The sequence below is a fragment of the Chlorocebus sabaeus genome, chromosome 3, assembly GCF_047675955.1.
Source record: "Chlorocebus sabaeus isolate Y175 chromosome 3, mChlSab1.0.hap1, whole genome shotgun sequence".
Taxonomy (NCBI): Eukaryota; Metazoa; Chordata; class Mammalia; order Primates; family Cercopithecidae; genus Chlorocebus; species Chlorocebus sabaeus.
Window position 1 is genome coordinate 14,565,292 of NC_132906.1, and position 14,565 is coordinate 14,579,856.

Below are 14,565 nucleotides of genomic sequence, written 5' to 3' on the forward strand. Positions count from 1 at the left end.
GTATACTGGTCATACTTTAGGCAGTGATGGTACAGCAATGGACAAAATAGATAAAAATCCCTGCCTTCACAGAATTTGCATACTACTAGAGAGTCTGGAAATTAACTAGATAAAGAAGATATGCCTACCTATTTATATCTATCTTTTTTGGGTAGAGAGATAGGTAGTTAGATGGTATACCAGATGGACACACAGGTGTAAGTATTCTGAAGAAAAATAAAACAGACAAGTAGGATATAGCAAGTCAGGTAAGGTTTAAGAGATGCAGTTGGAACCAGGATGGTCTGGGAAGGCTTCACTGAGAAATTAAGCCAGTAAGTCAAGAGCTGAGAGAGGTGAAACCATAGGCCATATAGAAATCTGAACTGGGCTCAAGCCTGGCGAGGGTGGGGCACAGCAAGAGGCTACAGCAATGCCACTGGAATGGCCCCTGAGAGAGATGAAGGCAGCAGATGGAGACGCTTGATAAGTCCTTGTTGGGATGTCTGGGGACAGATGACTTGATGACTGTAAGATCTCGGAAAACGTAGCAATTACAACTACAATGTGTACAGGAAACATACTTATGATGTCATTAGTTTCTTTGCACACAATAATTTGGAATAAATAATTCTGTGAAGACACACAGGATATAGGGAAGAGGAAGGCACTGGAAACCTACCTTTGCAGAATCGGAAACATTATCCCAGTATGGAGAAGGAAAGTCCACTTGCCCCATCAAAATCTGATCAAAAAGCACTTCCTGGTCATCACCACTTCTGTTTAGGTGAACGACAACAAGGAAAAACAGCACTAAGATATCAACTCAGTGTACATCTTTTCAGTCTTAGGCACTGGAGCCCTTGCTTTCCCCCATAAATGTGTAAAAATGTGTATTTTTAAACAATTGAAAAATGTCAATGTGGAACTGCTTTGGTAAATTAAGAAAGAGTTTTTGGGCCGGGTGCGGCAGCTCACACCTGTATTCCCAGCATTTCGGGAGGCCGAGGCAGGTGGATCACTTGAGGTCAGGAGTTAAAGACTAGCCTGGCCAACATGGTGAAACCCTACCTCCACTAAAAATACAAAAAGTAACTGGGTGTGGTGGCATGTGCCTGTGATTCCAGCTAATCAGGAGGCTGAGGCAGAAGAACTGCTTGAACCCAGGAGGCAGAGGTTGCAGTGAGCTGAGACTGCGCCACTGCACTCCAGACTGAGCAAAAGAGAGACTGTCTCAAAACCAAAGGAAAAAAAAAAAGGAAAGAATGAGTTTTTAATGATATGGGGAAGAAATATGGAACGCATACAAATTAGCATGCACGATGTAACAGGGAAAAAATAACAGGGATTGCAAGTAAAGTTCTTGTGCTCTTTTCCTGCCTCAGGCTCCTTTGTGCAAGAAGGGCTAATGGATCATTCGGAGAATAGAGAAGTGCTTTGTCGGCGCTGAATAAAAGATGGTTGCCCATACCCACGGAATGGAGGGAAACCACACAGCAGGATATAAGTGATTACACCAGCTGCCCAGATGTCCACCTTGAGGCCGTATCTGGAAAAATAAGGGATGTTAGAGTTAGGAGAGTCAGGCGTGGAGAAATTATGCAGCTTGGTAAAATCAATGACTTTGCTCCTCCAAGCCAAAAATAAAACCAAACAAAATAACAATCCCAACAACAAACACTAAACTAAAACCCACCACCTAAACAAAGTTCAAGAAAAAAGTTTAAAAAGTAATAATTTAAAAAAAGACCAAGGTGCAGGAATAAAAAATCAAAGGAAGGCATGGATGGACTTATATGTAAATATCAATAAATGAAGAGTGTCGGCAAAAAGGTTTATTATAGTAATAACAATTCTGAGATAAGGATGCACCCTTGAGATAAACTCCCTCACTTTAGGAATAATAATTATTTCTAGAAAGTCTTCCAATTTATAGAGCACTGACATACATGATCGTACTTCGTTTTCCTAGCAACTCTGTAGGTTGGACAAGGCGAGTATTGCTTATTGTACAGAAGAGAAAACAAGTTCAGACGAGTGAGTAATTTTGCTTAAAATCACACAGTTAGTGTCAGAGCTGGTCCCCAATATGGTCTTCAAGACCCACCACTTCCTTCCAGCAGCAGGCAGAGTATGTCCCAGTAGAAAGTGTGGCTGTGCCCCAGGCAGCCCCACCTGAGGGAAGTCACACAAGGCTATGGATGTGGGCTCCCACCTCATTCAAATTTGCCAAGTAGCAAAGTCCTCGCTCCCTCATGTCTCACCTCAGGAATTTCCCTACTGGGATTCCCTTCTCATCTATTTGGTTTTTCTGCCCTTGTGGTCTATGGTACAACCAAAAACCAAACCAAAACAAAACAAAATCCCAAAAAACTATCTCCAACTGGTAACAGGGGAGAGCGCCACCTAGATTCCCAGCTGTGGACTGAAACTGCTAACGAGAAGAAAAAGTAGGGCTGCCTCCCCTTGGCGCCCCACCCCCCTATTCCTTCTGCTTAAGGATGGCACCTCAGAGTCTGGTAAGAAATAGGGCTTCTTACCAAAGGAGTCTTTGACTCAGGCTGACCGGAGTTCAAATCCTGACTCAGCCACTAAAACTAATCATGAGCTTACACGGTATCTAACCCATTAGAGTATCAATTTATTGAAATACAAAATGGGAATCATACCATCTACTGGAAGAGTAAGAAGTAAAGGAGTTTCAGTCCTGGCCTATTGTGGGGCCTTAATAAGGAATAGGCTACCCTGCCCTTCTCCCCACATTCATCTGATTCTGCACACAGAAACCAGGAAATTCCCAATAGTCCCTGATGCCTAAGGGTGTTTGTACTCCACAGAAAATCAATGGATCCCCAAGAGGTCCCAAATGGGACCTGGACTGGAGGATAAGGGCAGTGGAGAGAAATAACCGCAGGAGACTGTAATCACCACACACGGCAGTGTCTGTTTCTTTTATCTCCAAATGAGAGTTAATTACCATCGCTGTGTGTTTCTGTTAGTCTGAACATTTTTTACTCTGGGGTTAATAACTTCTGTTCTACCTTTAACAAAGACCAAATGGAAGCCGTAAGATTGCAGTAATTGACAAAACAGATCGGGAAAACAGAGAAAACGGCTCCCACTGTAAATGTTAAAGAATAAAATAAATTTTAAAAAGAGTGAAAGAAACCTGATAGCTAATTATGCCTGGATAGGGCACAGCAGAACTCTTTTTCCTGTTCTTGAAGCCGGCTAGTTCTTTTGCAAGCACAGCACTTAAACATAAGAGAAGCATATACCCAGTCTCCGCAATGATTTCTGGAGCCACGTATGTGGGGGTGCCACAGACTGTGTACAGGGGGCCGTCTACAATGGTGGCCAGTCCAAAGTCACCCAGCTTCAGTGATTTGCTGCCATCTTGGTGCTCATATACCTAAAACAAAGGTAAAAAGCACAATTGTCTGAAAACCAAGAGCTCAAAAGTAATTTCTTGAAGAAATGAGGAACACTGTGTTTAAATTTAATGTATAGAAAGTAAAAAATAAATTAGGCAATTATGCAAGAATGGATATCCATACAACATATCTTACTTCCTTTAGATTACTGCAAAACTGGAAACATGGTGGACACCTAGCAAATGGAAATTGGTTAAATAAATTATAATACCTTCACACAACGAGAGGTTACATGACCTTACAATGGCGATATGGGTTTATAGTTATTGAATTATGTTTGGGAAATGAACAGAGTAGTTTTCAGATTGGTTTTTATAAAATGTCCATTAAAGAAAAAAAAAGTACATACAAGAAAAAAAGAAAAAGTCTGAAAGAACACACTGTGGCTATATCTGTCTCTTGGTGGTAGGATTATAGGTTTTCTTAATCCTTTTGTTTATCTGTATTTGATATTGTCTATAATTAAAACTGATTTGCATAATAAAATGAAGTATAGAAAGTCACTAGTGCAGTGTCTTCGATCTGAAAACTTGCTGGGCGTGTTGGCTCACTCCTATAATCCCAACACTTTGGGAGGCCGAGGCGGGTGGATCGCCTGAGGTCAGGAGTTCAAGACCAGACTGGCCAACATGGTGAAACCCTGTCTCTACTAAAAATACAAAAATTAGCTGGGCGTGGTGGTGGGCACCTGTAATCTCAGCTACTCGGGGGGCTGAGGCAAGAGAATCGCTTGAACCCGGGAGGCGGAGGTTGCAGTGAGCTGAGATCAAGCCATTGCACTCCAGCTTGGGCAACAAGAGCGAAACTCAGTCTGGACAAAACAAAAAAGATACTTTAAAAATTAAATTCTTTAGTAACTGAATACAAAAAAAACTACACTTATAGAAAAATACCTTATTTTCAGTGCCCCGTATTTTCAACATGATCTATTTACATTTCTTAAATTAATAATTGAAAGAGATATTAACATTTCATTTCACCTGTGGCAATTTGGAAAGATTTATCAGGTGCAGAGTCACCATCCTGTCCAGGTTTCCCTTATTAAGGCAGTAAAAATCTTCTCTCCTTCACCCAACAAATCAAGAAAAGGATGCATGTGACTGTAGGCAAGCATTTATACTCCTTTAATTCCAGCCACGATCAAAACAAACGGAGCTGCTCTAAAAAATATCCCAAATAACTTATTTTATTTCAAAGAAAAGATGAAAGGGCATTCAGAATCCTAATTCAGTGCCTTCTGTTGGAATGAATAAGATTAAGAAAAGAAAACCACAGTAAAAGGCTAGTAATTCCAGCAAGGGCAATCTTCCGGAGATGCCTCAAGGAAGCAGCCAAGTTTTCCACGTACAACAAAATACTTGATCCAGCAAGCCGAGGCTTGCATATTCTCCTGTTCTCACTCTGTGATCATCTGTTACTTGCTGCGGTAGTCTGAATCTCTTGCACAGCAAGGCACATCTCCACACATCAGGGGCACCGCTACTGTTCACACGCCATGTCTGCCTTCCTTTGGAAAAAGTAGATTAACTTTGCATTTCACTGCAACATAAAGTGCAGATGTTTGGCCAGCTAAGCTGCAATATCAGCAATGATCATTTGGATCCAACAGTTTTGGCAGAAGTAGGCAGTCAAATCCTCCTATCTGGAGAGACCGTGTCTTTTCTGAGCGAAAATATTCTTTTACATTTTCTCCATACTCATAGCATGGAGTCTTATTCCCAGGAGCTGTTGATCACGATCGAGTTTGGGCTGCCCTCTGGCAGGTATCTGAAGGCTTGTGAGGTCACCCGCGCTTGGGTTGTTAGGGCAAAAACAGCCATATGTCCCTCACAGATGTGGCTTTGTCCAGCTGTCATCTGGGATGGACATTTTCTTCCTTAGTTAAGGAAGCAGCTGTCCAGCCTTGGTCACTTAGAGTTAAGTTAAAAACTTTGAGGCATCACAGCTGCAAAACACAACATTGGCCCCAGCCTAACTGTTCTTAGGCAAAAAAAAACAAAAAACAAAAAAAAACAAACAAAAAAACCCCGTAAGTTGTAGTCTTACCATGTCAGCCATTCTGGTCATCCAAATGACAAGCAAATGTTTTTCATGAAAAGAAATCTGAGATGGAAACATCTAGTAGATGGTCTAGTTGATTTCCGAGGCAGAGCAGAATTGTTTACTTCCTTAATTCCATGTTGCTAACAATCACCTTTCTAAAATGCAAAATAATCTCTTGCTTTGATGTTCTGCTAGGTCCAAACATTCATTCAGTGTGCTTTGTGAGGTGATGCAGATTATGATTTATTCCACCCCCTTCATGCAGGAATTTTGTAGCTTTTTTCTTCAACACAGTATCTATATCATGTAACTGTATTCAAAAGTTTGACAAAAGCAGATGTTGGTGGATTCAGTCATAAGTCCCATTTTAGTTCTAAATATGACCTTGTACTTCTCCTACATGTAGGAAAAGTTTTCTTTTTGAACATCTACATTTTAAAAGACATTCCATCTAACATAAAGCCATAGACCAATTATATTTAATATGAATGAACAATATAGTTCAAAGTTTCAATAACTAAGAAAAAAATCACTAAAAATCTTCCTTAAAATAAAGAAAACAAGTACTAATAAAAAAGTATTATTAAAAGTAATATAGGTCTACAAAAACCAAAACTATTAAAATACATAGAACCATAATTGTGATGTTCTTTTTATTCCCTGTACAGCTGTCTTTTAATCACTTGCACTGTGTCCCCCACTTTTTTTTTTTGCTTTAAAAACCACATAGTAGGGAGGCTGAGGCAGGAGAATGGCGTAAACCCGGGAGGCGGAGCTTGCAGTGAGCCGAGATCGGGCCACTGCACTCCAGCCTGGGCGAGAGAGCCAGACTCCGTCTCAAAAAAAAAAAAAACAAAAAACCACATAGTAGGATTTTCATGAACATAAAGAGGTTCAAATGATGCTTAGGAGAGAAAATGAGAGTGTAAAGACAAAGGCCAATTCCACGTAACTGAAACCATATCTAGACACAAGTACATTTGAAATGCTGCAACAAAATGTTTTTGCAGGTGAATAAATGTCCAGTCCTCTAGTTTGGAATTCTGTTTAACTTACTGTCAGGCAGGGCAGGAAACAAGGTCACTCTGGTTTTTTCTCTGTCAGCACTTTGGGAGAAGGATGGAGAAGAATATACTTCAGTGTTTCTTCTCCAATGGGAGAGCCCTTTCCTCAATGGTTTAAGAAGCCCTCTCACAACGGGAGCTCTTCATTAGCACCTGCTGCAGCCTAAGCTACGTGCACCCTTATCTCTTACCGAGCCAGTTACAAAGGGGCATGACTGAGGCCATTTGAAAATGTAATTAAACATTTGTTAAAAAATCACAGATTGCTAAATACATCCATTTAAAGCCCGCACATGCGCACACACGCGCATACACACATATCCTCTCAAAACCATCTCCAGAAAGTATTATTCCAAATGGCAGCCATAAATTCACTTTGAACTAAATTTTTAATTAAAAGTTAGAAATCAGAAAGGCTTCTAACAAGTTCACATTGAAAATGCCAAATCCTTGGCTTAGACTACTCTCTGGATTGACTTGTTACTTGGCGTTCCTCCTTATTCTGACCATCTTTCAGAAAGGGCATGAGCAGGCTGCAAGCACAGGCTTGGACAGACTGGTCCAGCTAGTGGAGCTCTGGTGTAAGAACTTTTTGCCATAACTGTGTTTTAAAGCCTCTATAAAACGTGACCCACACGTGAAGCAGAGTACATTAATTGTCAGTCAAGAAGTATTCACAACATGAGGTATGATTTAATGTTCATCCCTGGTCCTTTAAGTGCTATAGATGTTCCCCCACATTTTAAACACCAAGGGGCTATTAAAGGGACAGGGATTAGTGCAAATCACCCAGTATGTAGTGCTTTCACTGTTTTAACTAAGCAATAAAACTGTGTAATTGTACAACACTAATTGAATGCAGCTACACATAATTGTGGGCTGCCATATGTATCCTATTACCATAAAGACTGTCAGTATTTTGTAAGCTACTCTTGTGATCATTGCAGATGGCTACAGTCAGAGAAGTTGTTCTCTAGGGTTTATTATATGGCTATAAAGACATCCTATGATTTGACAGACTAAATGTGTTAAATGGCAACAATTATGAAAAAGGTTCCAATTAAAAGCTGAAGGCATAACCAACCAAGAACGGATATAACGCAAGGTCAGGTATGTAGATTTTCGGGCACACTGGTATTTTGCACAGCACTGTTTTTGAAAGAAGGGTTTTATTTTTTATTTATTTATTTATTTATTTATTTATTTTTGTTTATTTGGGGTTTTGCATTAGCTGCAACTTACCGAACAGTAGATCTTTAGGCATATGTTTGATTTCCCTTGGATGGGAAACTGAGACCATTTGGAAAAGTTATTTGAAAAAATAAAACATTTAATATATAGTCATAAAATGCAGCCGGTGGCCATAAAATCATATGAAAACTCACAGATAACCTGAACCCAGTCAAAAGGTTTCTGAGATTCCCATCATATGGCACTAAAAGCTGACTAATATAACAGATGTGTTGGAACAAACATAATTCTCAATGTTTCCATGAATCCAAGGGTAACCCTGATGAAACATTGGCTAATGAATTATTAGTAACCACTGAAAACTATTTCACAGAGGAGCTCAGTAGGTATTAAAAATTATTTCACCAAATAGAATTGAACAAAAGTGGCATGAAATTGACAAAGCCATGAGAAAAGGTCAATTTACTTTTTAACATATATGGTATCCCTTTAAGAAGACAGTGATTTTCCTCCAGCTACGGTATATGGCCTTTATGATACTTTCTGAGGAAAATGGATTTAATTTAAATCTTTAACCTTTAAGAAATGAAATATAACAACATTTAAGCAGGGAGTCATTTTGTAGAATTATGCCCCATGTACTTTTGAATTAAATCTCCTGGAAAAATGTAATAAAAGAATGCTATACCTACATGTAAAATATTTATGAAATCAAAAATTAAATGAAATAATAAAAACAATGAATGTTGTGCAGATGTCAGAAAGGAGTAATTCATAAGAGAGGTAATTAAAGGAAAAAGTAAAATTGGTCTTCAATATTACACTGGAGATATCTGGGAAGATGGAGAAGTGAACGGAAACTCCAGGAAACCTGATTCTCACCCTCAATTTAAAATAGTCATGAAACTATCTTAAAAGGAGTTATATGCAGCTGCAGCGAGATACACAAAACATGCACATTCCAGATTCTGTTAGGAATTATACATCCCAGGATTTCGCCAAAACTGTGGGAACTCAATGCCATTGCACTTTTAAAAAATGTTATTACATTTCTGTCACATAATTATTATCCAATATATCATAGTAGGAAAATGATCACTATAAAGGAAAAGGAACTAAACTCACCCATAATCTTGACACTCATAAATAAACACTGTTCAGATTTTGGGACATGGACTTCCAAGGCTTTTTTTCTCTCTTTCCTATCCTTCTTTTTCCGTTGAACAACATATCCTGAATGTTTTTCCGAAGTGAATCGCATATATCTATACAATTATTCTCAGTGGCTGCTGGATATTCCATTATATGGATGCACCATATTAGTAATCCCAACAGCTACTATTACCACTGTCATTTATTGCACACACAGGATATACCAGGTATTGTGATGAAGACTTCATGTGCATTTTGGCCCATTTGATCTTCACAACAGCCCTATTAATCTAGCACTTTTACTCATATTTTGCAGATGAGAAAACTGAGATGCAAAGATGTAATTTACCCAGTGTTACACAGCAAATAAGTGGAAGTGCTAGAACTTAAACTCAGATATGTCTGAGTCCAAGAGTCCAACCAGCATGTCCTAACACTGTTGGTGGTCTAACCACCATTGTGCCACTATTTAATTCATCAGTGCCCTGAGATAAGTTATCTCCATATATGCTGTTTGGGTTTTGTTGTTTTTTTTTCCCCCCATACTGCAAAACCCTGACATGAACATCCCTCTGGTTAGCTACATATCCAGTTTCTTCCTCTTAGGTTACATTTCTGGAAGTAGAATTAGTTGGTCACGAGGCACACGTGTTATTGAAGGTTTCAGTTATACATTACCAAATTGACTCTCTGACAGGTTCCGTCAAGTGACTCTCCCACCAACACATGAGATAACTGTTATCCTCTTAACTTTGCCATCACTGTATGCTATTTTAAATTTTTGCTAGTCTGATAAGGCTATGTCATTTTAGAAAGAAATGAGTGTCATCTCTTAATGACAGTGAAAAGGAGCAGTGAAGTAGACAAACACAGACCCACCAAGGTGACACAAGGTGAAAGTCAATGTCTTCTTAAAGGAATATCTTTTCCTTCCTGTCCTCATCTCCCTGATGAAATCACAGGTCTTTGAACAAGAGCCCCCAGTAAACACTGAGTACAGTAACTGGCCAATTATGGTACTAAATAATGCTTTGGGAAAATGTTGTGTCTTCTATTTTCCCTCAACTTCCATGCAGATTCAGAGAGTAGAATTTTTTTTCTAAACACTCCCCCAAAAAAAGGATCGTTCAGTTTCTGCCTGGACACTTACAATGACAACAAGCTACCAGTAATAAAGGACATTTAAATTTCAAAGAAATTACATTATTAAAAAGTTTTTCTAAAGTTAACCCTAAATCTCTTGCCCACTAATATCTTCTCTTTAATTTTAGTTCCTCGCTGTCCAATACAGTACAAGAAAGTTATCCCATCTTCCATGTGGCAGCCTTTCCTATATTTGATGAGAACCACCATGCCTCAAGTGGTGTATCCCTTCTCTGGGTCAACCCCAGGCCCAGACAGAATGTGTTCAAATTATTACCATAAGGGGTAACATGGTAAGCTGCGCCAAGGACTCTCTTGACTCTTTCAGGGAAAGAAGTCTAAGGGCATATGAATATTTTTAGCAGCCTTGTCATACTGAGACTCACACTGAACGATCAGCCTTCTCCAGGTCAACTAATAGCCTTTGGACCTGCAGTCAGGCCACGTATTCCACTATTGTTTCTGTAATTGCCAATAACACAACTACACCAAAACTAACTTAGTCTCTAGGGACTTATGTCTATCTCTTGTTTAATCTCTTCTTACCAATTTTGAACCTTTATAGAGCCAAAAATATTTTTGGATCTCACTTCCGTCACTGGTATAATTCATTTTCATTTGTAGTCACTGATACTCATGAGTAGGGCAGTATTGGCATCAGACTCACAGAAGATCACTGGCTCCCTTCCTCTGGGTAACCTCCAATCCATTAGTCAATACACTTTGAGGGCTCAAGTTCTGTGTTATTGTCCATGACCTTAGACCCATTCTCTCTGTGGACTCATCTTGTCCAACAGTGCAGTTAGCTATCCCATCACCAAATGGATTTATTTGAGGAATTAAGAGTCATCGGATTAAGGTGAAGGAAGTATGTTATCTTGTGAGCATGGAATTGAAAACTAGGAAGAGCTGGAGCACAACCTGTCATCGTCACTTTGGTGAAACAGGACTAGCTTATTGCTAGATATAATCCACTGCGTGAAAACAAGGACCATGAGTTGCACGTGTCATTTTGATGGGCAGCTGGGAGCAGGCACAAACACTTGAACACAGAGTTTCTAGCCAAGGAGAGGCAGTTTTTCTCCTAGAGGCTCTTGGGGACTTTGGGAGGGAAAAGATTTTTGAACGTTTATATTTGAAGAAAATGACTATGCTTGTTTCCGGAATCTAATAAAAACTAGTGATGTGAGTTATAGTTTTGTTAGTAAAGATTTAATTTTCATAAGGAGGAGGCATCTGTGTACACATTTTTGAAAGACCTGCCCAGGTCCCTGGAAGAAACAAGCTCCTAATGATGGTTTTTGTTGCTAAGGGTACAAGCTTGCCATCTAGTGGTGACTTGTGTAAACTGAAGGTATTAATTTTTTTTTTTTTTTTTTTTTTTTTTTTTTAATTAAGCAAAAAGTTCCTTTAGTCATGAACTATCATGGCATACATACACACATACATATACACATACACACATCCACGCATACATACACAGTGGTCCCATGCCTAAGCCCATCTGGGGAAGCATCATGCTTTCTCCCACTGCTCAGTGAAGTTTATACTGAGGCCAGTGTGAGAACTCCGTGTAACAGGCCAGTTGGGAATGTTTTGGGCTTGCCAGGCGGCTCTGTCCTCTGTTTAAAGAAGTATCACTCATTCACTCACTCACTCCGCTCATCCACTCTGACGTCCACCTGTCCATACAATTATTAAGTACCAGGCATGACAACAAGTGAAGCAACAAGAACCATATAAAATCATGGGCATGATCAATTTAGCGGGAAAAACTTTAGTTAAATACAATAATAAATCAATAAGGGGTATTTTTCATTGGGTCAGTACCTAGTTTTCACCTAAAATGTGGCTGGAAACATTCCTGAAAGTCAAATCACATTTTCTCATCAAAATACTTTAACCTGACCAAACACTAGAGTTAAATAAATCATTCATACAATCAATATAGATCCTTAAGGCCAAGCTACATTTTTATGCTGTTCTATAAAAATTAAAAATAAAAAACGCTAAAAGTTATATATACACAATTATACTGCATACAATGAAATCTATAGCTGAATTAGATAGGTATTAAAAATACTTTGCTAGTTATAACGAATATTAATCTAACACTTAGCTAACAGAAATCTTGTTGTCAGTCTTATAATTTAGAAGGGTTTTATAAGCCTTTTAATAAAGTAGTAAAACAAAGTATGCTGTGAGGTCTTTTTATATATTTGGTAAGTTTCCCTATCATAAGTAAACGGATTCCAAATCTTTACATTAACTTTATTATAACATTTTCCAAAAATAGTCTATAGCTTTACATTTTGCCATGAGCTGGCAAATCCATGCATGGGTGAATAGTAAAATTTCTAAAGCAATATAAAAAAAGGGTTAAAAAGTGATTTTCACTACATACAACATTATTGTTAGGCCGTTTTATTTTTAGGAATAATTTAATTTCATTTTTAATTACAAAGAAAGGGGAAATTTTAAAAAGGAAATTAATAGTTATGTGTTATCTCTTTATTTCATCAAATCCCCTTAAAGAAGGCTTGAAGGAGGTACCTTCCTCAAGGTCATAAGACCAGTCAGTGGAAGAGTGAACCACTTGGTTTTGAACTTTTGTCCGTCTGACTATAAATCCTGGGTGTGTGAGGGTCTACCTTCTGTGATAGTTCTGTTATTTCCACAACTCTCAACTGAATGTGAAATCAACAGTCGTCTCCTGTGCAATTAGTGACGTCATCCTAGTTTTGTTAAACCAGGACAGAATAAGTTGTGTTAAGTTTTGCTAAACTTATTTGAACTATTTTATCCTGTAATAGATTTATCCCTACAAAATTCACCAACCCCTAATCCCTACAGTCAGAAATCACTGTAATGGATAATAAAATCTCTTTAGTTTTTCATATAGATATTTTAAACCTATATTATAAATGACTGCAATTGCTTCTCTATATAGTTCAGCTTCTTAAATTAGAAGAGAAGGGAAAAAGAAAGGAGAGAACTTTTTTTTCTTTTATGGTAATTTAAAGTAAAATATGTTTGAATCAGCACAATACGTTAGAAGTATCCCATAAATTGTAATTTTAGTAAAATGCACTCCTATGTAATCACTTATGGTATTTACAGAAATAGATAACACTTCAGCGAGGAGTAAGTGAACAATGGGTACACAAAATTGAGCAGCAAAATCAAAAAGGAAAGGAAATGAAACTTTAATTTTCCATCGCTGAAGTTTGGGAGCTTAGAGAAGTTTTTAAACAAAGGCCTAGTTTTAAGTCCAGTCCCATGAGACAATCCTATATAATTCAAGACACAGGAAAAATGAGTGCAGATGAGAGAAAATTGCTGCAGCTGATGGAGGCAACTATGCAGAAGAGAATGTTTAGGCTACTGTGGAGATGAGGAATTTAAGGTGCAATTAAGTCAGGGCTCAGTCACTTGACCTCGGCTGCCTTTTATTAGCCAGTAGCTACAAGATCACCAGCGTAATTGCAATGAACTAATTGTGTGCATATTTATTTCTTGAATGCCTATCTTTTCGGCTTCAGTGTCAACTTCATGAAGACATGTGTCTCTCTTGTTCCCTGGCACAGTACCTGACACAGCAAGTACTCAGTACCTATCCTTAACACAGAGCTTACTGTAGTGTAGTGATAAGAGCTAAGGCTCTGGAAGTCGGAATTAGGTTGAGACCTTGACTCTTCTACTTAAGAACTGTTCCAACTGTGGGCAGGTCATTTAACTTCTAGGTACCTATGTTCCTTACCTATGAAATGACACGGTAATAGAACTTACCCGATATGGTTGCTGCGAGGATGAAATGAGATAACGACCATAAAGACGTCAGCACAGGGCCAAGCACATAGATGGTTCTCCATCATCGCAGATCTTACTAGCTTTTGTTTGTGTCATGGGAGTTGGGTGGCTCATGTGCTTTTAGACTGGAGTGTGTATGCAGGTTACCTGGGGAACTGGCTGCCACGTGGATTTCTGCAAGCTGTCTTCAGTCACCAGATTCTGATTTGGTAGGGCTGCATCCAGGCCCAGAAATTTGCCTTTTTAACAGGTATCTGGGAATAATTCTGATTCAGGGAGTCTTTAGACCACCCTGGAGAAACACTACTTTAGAAAGAAAATCCTCTTTTCCCAGATTTCTGAAGAGACGGGCAAAGTAACAGAAGTCATATATTATACATGATGCTCAGGGGTGGATAATGAAAGTAAAAGAAGAACTAGCATCATTGGGAAAACATATATATCTATATATGCACACACAGTATATAGAAATGAAATACATTTCATTAAAATTCCAGCCTGAAGAGCCAGCAACATTTACATTACTCCCATATTTCCCAGTGAATTGCCGCATACTAAGTCTCTACCTTCTCTTTTTTTCTCTGCATTTCCCTTAATAACTGGGTGAGGAAGGACCCCCATTTGCTTTTGTGGAGATCTCTCAAGGTTTCCACAGGGATGTGGAGTACAAGAAAAGCAAACCAAATCGTGTAAAGTAGGGGGAAGGATGTCTTTGTTTTAAAAAATTAGTCTTTTTCGAAATTATTTTT

General features: G+C 38.6%; 1 protein-coding gene across 6 annotated transcripts in view; it reads right to left on the bottom strand.

The window, feature by feature from the left end:
* Window positions 1-14,565, bottom strand: part of DCLK1 (doublecortin like kinase 1) — a 351,515-nt gene that overhangs the window by 39,024 nt on the left and 297,926 nt on the right. For all 6 annotated transcript variants that reach the window (XM_037986817.2, XM_007960118.3, XM_007960117.3 and 3 more), the window contains 3 exons: window positions 3,258-3,391; window positions 1,451-1,528; window positions 662-758 (listed from right to left, as the gene is read on the bottom strand). In XM_037986817.2, the coding sequence (XP_037842745.1) occupies window positions 662-758; window positions 1,451-1,528; window positions 3,258-3,391 (309 nt within the window). The remainder of the gene's footprint in view (window positions 1-661; window positions 759-1,450; window positions 1,529-3,257; window positions 3,392-14,565) is intronic.